General features: G+C 30.4%; 1 protein-coding gene across 1 annotated transcript; it reads right to left on the bottom strand.

Annotated features, from left to right (window-relative positions):
- Nucleotides 1–6,037: 6,037 nt before the first annotated feature.
- Nucleotides 6,038–8,080, bottom strand: LOC11438435 (homeobox-leucine zipper protein HAT4). Its single transcript, XM_003611299.4, has 4 exons — nt 7,677–8,080; nt 7,112–7,425; nt 6,938–7,017; nt 6,038–6,711 (listed from the first exon to the last, which is right to left on the bottom strand). The coding sequence occupies exons 1-4, from the start codon at nt 7,840–7,842 to the stop codon at nt 6,381–6,383; spliced, it is 891 nt and encodes a 296-aa protein (XP_003611347.1). The 5' UTR covers nt 7,843–8,080; the 3' UTR covers nt 6,038–6,380.
- Nucleotides 8,081–8,456: the final 376 nt, after the last annotated feature.

Here is an 8,456-nt window from a genome sequence, read left to right as displayed (position 1 = left end):
ACTATATTATCTCTATTAGATTTTGTAAGACATATTAAATCAGTCTTTTTATTTGGGTATGACTAATTTGATCCCTACACATTTTTGTCAGGACCAAAATAGATCTTCATTTTTACCATTTAATCTAATGCAATTACACTATTAAATTAAGGGTAATTGATTTGACTACTTGCTTCTTTTTGTTATAAATATTGTTTTTAGTCTCAATATTTTCATGCCATTTTGGAATTTATATGAAAACTTCGAAATTCTTCTTAAAATTTGTCTTCTGTTTTATTGAAACAATTTTATTATTCACTTTTTTTCCCATTTTCTAATTCACTGTTTTTTTTATCACCATTATATGTTGCCCAAATTCACAAATTTACTTTTTGATACTCTTCAGATCTAATGGCTTAACGTAGGAATGATGAAGATATAATCAAGGAGCTTAATTTGATACTCTCAAAATTTCCACACCACTTTCAATTCAACGTTCTTATTTTCAAAAGTTTCGTTAAACCTATATTTTCTCTATTTGTTACATTTTTCATGCTTGCTATTGCAACAACTAATTTGATCTCTTTAAATCCCTAAAAATATTTTGATCTATTTAATTAATCATGTACGATAATCATGGAGATTGGTAGTTCATATTGTTATACTCTGATATGTTTATAATCTCAAAAGTGACGTCCTCCCATTTTCACTTGACGTGGTCTTGGTTGATAAATGAAATCCAATAACTAAAATTTAAGATGAAAAATTTAAACAAATGATATCCACAAACTAACAAAATAGTTTAGACTATTACTTTTCCCACCCAGTGGGTTTCCTCGCGCGCCCTATTTTTTTTCTTCCAAAAATGCCCTTGAGTTTCCGGATTTCATAATCCGGAATGGTGTTTTCCTTTGTTATAGGGTGAAAAATGGAGTTACGGGTTTTTCCGGATTATGTAATCCGGAAACTTTAAAAAATAGGGCGTGTTAGATGATGTTTCCGGATTACATAATCCGGAAACCCCCTAAACACCCTTTTTCAAGGTAAAACAGTTCGAATTATATAATCCGAACTTTATCAGCACAAATTCTAAACATGTTTGTAACATGGATAGTCATTTTAGGGACAATGTTAATCTTCCTAACTATCATCCTTCTATTTTTGGGTCATTGTTACCTGTTCTTAGTCAAAAATCGAATTTTCGGGCTACTTGATTGGATTGCTCCGAAACTTCCCCAGAAAATCAGAAATCCAAAATTCAATCGTCTAGACCCATTTTTCATATTCTTAGAAAAATCCAAAAAAAATTGCATTAGTTTTATTTGATTTTTAGAATTTTTTTGGTGCTATTTTTATGATTTTATTTGACAGGTTTTAAGCATTTTTTACTTAGTTTTTTTGTTGTTTTTAAAAAGCAAAACTCAAAACTGTTAAAATGTGAGAGAGTCTGATGACTGATTATACATAAGAATTGTCCGGATTATAAAATCCAAAATAGTAAACATGAATCCGGATTTTAAAATCCGGAATGCACAAGGGCATTTTTGGAAAAATTACAGGGCGCGGGAGAAGGTCATAGGGTGGGAAAAATAATAGTCAATAGTTTATCATAATGTTGGGATAATTCTAGGACTCCTGAGTGGGCCTAGATTGAGCTGGATAATCATATATTAGGCCAATATCAACTATACAAGTGAGATTGACACCGCATCTTTAGATAAAACCTTAAGGCATTAGACATATGAGTCATCTCACTTATATGTTTTTTCAAAATATACTCATCCATCCAATGTAGAGTGGTAACTCACACTTGACAACTCTTAATCAAGTGTGTGACTATTTGTGTCTGTAATTATGTGATATAGTCAAATCAGGTTAAATAGAATCACAACATGTTAAATAGGTTAGTTTAAGTGGTTTCATGAATGGAGATTTAAGTTCATTTCTTTGATGGGAAGAGAGAAATGAAAATAGAAGAAAAAGAATGAATATGAAAAGGAATTTGAACATGAGAGAAACGATAAGGGAAATATATGTAGCGTGTTTTGACCATGAGAGTAAATGGAATAGGATGGGTTGTCGGTAATTATATGAGTTTGTTGAAGGATTTGAAGATTTTTGGGTAACTACATTACCAAAAATTTAGACTTAATTATAAAAATATCACATCACTTTAAATGTATAATAAACATGTATTTTGTCAACTTAGCATAACACATTTTCAAATAATAAAGATTGAATAAAAAAACAGCATGAAAGAGAATGAGATCCAAAAACTAAATTTCAATATAAAAAAAAAAATGACATTCAAACATTAATAAAATTATTCTTTATATTGTTGGGACCACAGAGGATGTTTACACTAAGTTGAATCATCATATTAGGTTAAGAGTAATCACACAAGTGAGAGCGACACTACATATTAACTTAAAATGTGTAATGGACATGTATTTTGTCAATTCAGCATAGCAAATCTACAATTTTCCATTGTCAGATCCCACCAAAGATCAAAAGTTAAGTAATTTAAAATAATAGATGTTGAATAAAAAAATAGCATCAAAACAAATGACATCCAAAAAATAAATAAATAAAAGATATCCAAAACTAACAAAACCACCCATCATAATGTTTAGACTCCCGGGGGAGTTGAAACAGGGTTGTATAATCACAATAGGGTAAAGTCAACCATAAAAGTGAGATTCACACCATATTTTTATTCAAAATCTAAAGGCATTAGGTATATGGGTCATTTCACTTATATTTTTCTCATCATCTACTTTTTTTATCCAATGTGAAGCTTTAATTACATATGAGACATTAATATGGATCATCTCACTTATATGTTGTTTAAAATTGACCATATATCCCATCCTAACATAGAACTTTGACTCACACGAGACACACTAATATTTTTTAACCAAGTGACCAACTATTCGTGTTCGTAATCACGTTACATAGTAAAATAAGGTCAAGCGGAGGAACACCATGTTCCAGAAGGTTGGTTGGTGATTGTTTCATGAAGAGAGTTTTATATTCTTTTCTTTATGTGAAGACAAAAAAGAAATTAGAAGGAAAAATAACGGATTTGAAAAAGGAATTTGAACATGAGAGAAGATAAGGGAAAAAATAATTATTGTGCGTTATGTTCGTGAAAGTATAGAGAGTAGTGTGAATTATCGGTGATTTTATGAGTTTGTTAAAGGAGTTGGAGATTTTTGGGTAATTACTTTACTAAAAAAATTGATTCAATTAAGAAATGCCACATAATTTTAAATCTCTAATAAACATGTATTTTCTGAACTCAGCATAACACATCTGCAATTTTCTATTGCCACTTGCCGCCAAAGTCCAAAAGTTGATGAATTTAAATTAATAGAGGTTGAATGAAAAAATTCAGATGAAAAACAATGACATTTAAAAACTAAATTTTAAGATAAAAAATACAAACAAACGACATCAAAAAATTAAAAGACAATTTATTTGTGACTTTTGGGAGATTCTGCATCGAGTTTGATAATCGCATTAAACAAAGAGAACAATACACGTGAGTTTGACAACACATCTTCACCCCAAACCTTATGAAATTAGGTATATGGATCATAACACTTATATGTTACTCAACATCTACTCTTACATCCAATGTGACTTTAACTCGCACTTGACACATTAACATTTCTCCCTCAAGTACGAGACTCTCTGCACATGAGATCTACCACCATAAACCAATTCTGCTTCTCCACAGAGTCAATCTAAGCTATGATACCATTGTTGGGCCTTACGAGGGAGCCAACACTGGCATGGATTGACCCATTGCACAGAGAACAACCAGACAAATGAGAATGATATCAAATCTTTACTTAATATTTTAAATATCACGAAATTCTAGCCCGTACTTGGCACGGGAAGCACGGGTTTGCATACTAGTACTATCTATTACCATACCCTAATTCTATTATTAATCTACATTGTTGGCCTACGCGGTCTTCCAATCCTCACGTCCATTGGTTGCCGGAATATATTACAAAAATTATTAGAATAGAATTTAAGACATGTACCAAAAAAAAAAAAGAATTTAAGACAAATATAGTCTAAATTTAGCTCTTGATAAACTTGAAAAAACCACGAATAGTACTTGACAGATATTGTAAGATCCTATTTGATCAAAGTCACCCCAAATGAAACTTAACCCATAATAGGGAATCAGCATCGCAAATCAAAGAAGATTAGACAATTAACACAATACATAAACAAACATTGTCTATTAAAAATTGGTGTGTGCGTGTTTGCATTGTTAAAAAAATGGTTAATAGAGCTTTACCTCCTGTAAAAAAAAAATTTAGATTTCGTCCTTGTAAAATAAAGATTCTTCAGGATTGTCCCCTGACCCTTATGACTCAGCAAAATCTCTTACGTGACACTGATGTGGATATTTCTTTTTATTTTTCATTGGCCACATGTATAATTCATTTAACATATCATATTTAATTAAAAAAATAAAAAAGCCAAAAAATAAAATATAATTAAAAAAATCTGAAAATTAATTTTTGAAAATTTTAAAAAAAATTAGTTCAGATTTTTTTTCTCAAAAAAATAAAAAAATCTGGAAATTAATTTTCAAAATAAAAAAAAATATATATATATTTTAAATTAAAAAAGTTCAGATTTCTTTTCAATATAAAAAGTCTAAACAACGTTTTTCAAAATAATTTTTTTTCCAGATTTTTTCTTTTTTAATTTTTATTTTCATAAAAATATATATTATTTTCCAGATTTTTATTTTTTTAGAAAAAATAAAAAAATATATTTATTTACCGGAATATATAATTTTTTTACAAAAATAAAATTATTTTAGGGTTTTTCCAGAATTCTATAGTGAATCATTTGATTTACAAAAATAAAATTATTTTTATTTTTGTAAAAAAATTATATATTCTGGTAAATAAATATTTTTTTTTGAAATAATTTTTTTCTAAAAAAATACTCCCTCCGTCCCAAATTGTATGTCACTTTGGAAATTTTTTTTGTCCCAAATTGTATGTCGTTTTACAATACCAATGAATCATTAATGTCTTCACTATTTATTTTGAAAATTGAGTTCCAGATTTTTTTATTTTTTTGAGGAAAAAAATATGAACTTTTTATTTTGAAAATTATTTTTCAGATTTTTTAATTATATTTTATTTTTTGGGTTTTTAATTTTTTTAATTAAATATGATGTGTTAAATGAATTATACATATGGCCAATGAAAAAAAAAATAAAAAATATCCACATCAGCGCCACATAAAAGATTACAAGGACGGAATCTAAAAAAAAAAATTTACAAGGGGCAAAACCAAGAGTACTCTATATTAGAGGGGGTAAAGCTCTATTAACCCTTAAAGAAATATACTTTATTGATTGGGACAACAAAATTGTAAGGAGGGATAACCTCTTTTTTTCATGAGTAGAAGAACTTATAGCACTCATATTATAAGGCACATTACGATTAGAGAGTAATGGAGAAGTTTGTGACCTCAAACCACTTTTCTTTCCTCTTTATTGATTAGGACAACAAAAATAAGTATGATAGAGAATAGGGTCCTTGAATGAATTTAACCAAAAAAAGTCCTTCAATGAAAAATTATGTTCTTTGTGGATACTAACATCGAATGATTCAAAGTAGGTATGTGGACTAAATTGTCCTTTGACAATTATTGAAGGGATCATATGGTTGTTATGGTCAATGAATTACATATACATACTAATTTATGGAGAAATAAGATTCTCTTCCCTTCTTCTAGTTCTATAATTGGAAGGCTAAATCAATGGGGACCCATAAGGCCCCTAAATTCTTGAACTAATGTTTGGACATTTGGGACAAACTCCTTTATTAATGTTCAATTTTCCATTTTCTTCCACCTAAAAATTCTCACCCAACCCATAATTAGTCCCAGCAATTCCCGTATCTTCAAAGTCATAAAAGGATGGATCTTTTACGTAACCATACATTTCCAAATTCCAATCCTAAAGCAATTAAGCCAAAATATAAATTTGACTTTTACGTTCATAAACAAAATCTGCTAACATATGAAACTATACTTAAATTAATTAGATCACTTTACATAAGTCTCTGATTAATCATGAGAACTAGAAAGAAAGAAAGAAATAAGTATTAAAAAAAAAAAAAAAACTAAAATTTCTAACTAAACTAGAACTAGGACTAGAATAGGCCATGCCCCAAACCAAAAGAAGACAATGGGGTCAAATAAACTAAAACAAAAAACATTAGAGACCCACAAAATCATTTCTTCTAACAACCATATCTTAAACAGTGCATTGAACACATAATTCATGGAACGCTGTTACAACCATTTTGTTTCTTTTGTTTCATTAAAATTGTGTTTTTGCTCATCCATACACGTTAAGATCTAGGACGGAGTGTATCAAAGGTCCTATGTTGGATTGGAGCAGCTGTGGCCCATGGTCCCACGGAAAACGTACGAGGGTGATTTGAAGCCATAGGATGACGACGCGTGGCAGCATCAACGGCAGATGATGGAACAGCGACACGCTCACAAGAGGGGCACATGGTAAGTGTTGTTGGTGGTGTCATTTGCATGTAGAATTGTGGGGAAAGTTTCAATGCTCTTAACTCTTGCACTTCTTTTTGCAACCGTCTATTTTCATCCGTTAGATTCTCACAACATCTTTTCAAAAATTCACAATCTACCTCTGTTTGCTTCAACTTAGTCCTGAAATCACAATTTAACAAACATAAATAATCAAATATTGATAAATGAGACTCATGTTTTAAAAATAAAATTAAGTTAATGGATCTCAGTCAAATCCAACATGAAAGCATGTATCTCGTATACGTGTGGTGAATTTGTCGAAATCACAATGAAACTGTGATACTAAACATGCATTGAATATGTGTTTCGATTTTTTAAATATTGTCGACTAGTCAAATGAACTAACCTTGCTCTACGATTTTGAAACCAAACTTCAACTTGTCTAGCACGAAGTCCCAATTGTTTTGCAAGTGCCAATTTTTGTTTCTACAAACAAAACAAATCAAAAAGAGTTAATCACCTAAAAAACAAAAACAAAACAAGATTTAAAAAAGCTTAACTACACTTAATTAATACTTACGGGATTAAGAGTGTTGTGTTCTTTGAAACTCTCTTCGAGAATGATTGATTGGTCTTTGGTGAGTCTAAGTTTTTTCCTTGAAGTTTCAGCGTCTTCTTCATCACTGATTCCTCTTGAACAATCTCTTTCCATGTCAAGATCTTCACCGGTAACTTCTCTTTCGCTTCTTTTACCACTCACACTTGAAACGGTGCTGTTTGGTGATGAAACTCCTGCTTCTTCTTCACAATCAGCACCTGAAGGTAACCGATTCACATCGATTCCTCGGAGAATTAAAGGACGTTCTTCGATTCTGCATGTCTCCGAATCCCGATCTGCATGTAAAATAAGATCGTTACTTAAATTGAACAATCCTATTTAACATCAACATGTTTTAGTGTCGTGTTTGGTGTACGTGTTAGGAGGAAATTAATTAAATGAAGGAAGGAAATTATAAAGGAAACTTTTCTATGAAAATGATTGTTAATTAAATATTTTTGAAGGTAAAAAAAAAAAAAGGTTGAGATTATTATTCCAATTCCAAGGTTGGAATTGGACCAGATCTAGAGAATGGAAGGATACACACCTGAAGAAGTAAAAACATCATTCCAAGAAGGTTTTTGAGGATTGAAAGTAGAAGGAGAATATGAATGAGTTGAAGAAGACATAAGATTAAGGTATTGAGGATTTGGTGGATTTTGAGGAAAGCTCAAACTTAGGCTCAAACCAAAATCTTCCTTTTCAATACTCATTGTTTCTAATCTTTGTTCTTGTAATACAAGAAAGAAAACTAAAGTGCTTTGTTTTTTGAAGGAGGTTACTTGGGAGAAAGAAAATTCGGGGGAGAGGAGAGGAAGAGTGAAAGAGAACAAGCTTTTTCTATTGAGAGAGAGAGAGAGAGAGAGATTATGGATGGATGATTATCAATGAAGTGGGAAGGCAGGGTTGTGGAGAATATATAGAAAGGAGAGAAAATGGGGGGTAGTGGGGAGTGGTGAGTTCAACCATAACTTTATGTCAAGTCATCAAGTCCAATTATGAATTATCTGAATCATGGGTCTTGCCCCCCTACCCCAAATAATGCTACTCTTTGCTTTTTGACCATTTTTCTTATGTCATTCATTCTTTATCCTCTCTTTTTTGTTGGAGAAAAATAAATGTCATTGTTGTTTATCTTCTTTCTTAAGTTTCGAAAATTTTGAATTAGTCTATAATAATAATTCAAATCAAATTTTAACCTTGATTTGATTTTAGTTTTATACTTAAAAATGTTAATTTTATAGGATTTTTAGTGAATACAATACGTTGTTATCTTTGATCATCAATCATTGTTATTATTATGGTGACATCTTTTATTTGGTTTATC

Source organism: Medicago truncatula, chromosome 5 (genome assembly GCF_003473485.1).
Source record: "Medicago truncatula cultivar Jemalong A17 chromosome 5, MtrunA17r5.0-ANR, whole genome shotgun sequence".
Lineage (NCBI taxonomy): Eukaryota > Viridiplantae > Streptophyta > Magnoliopsida > Fabales > Fabaceae > Medicago > Medicago truncatula.
This window is presented reverse-complemented; position numbering and strand designations above follow the sequence as displayed.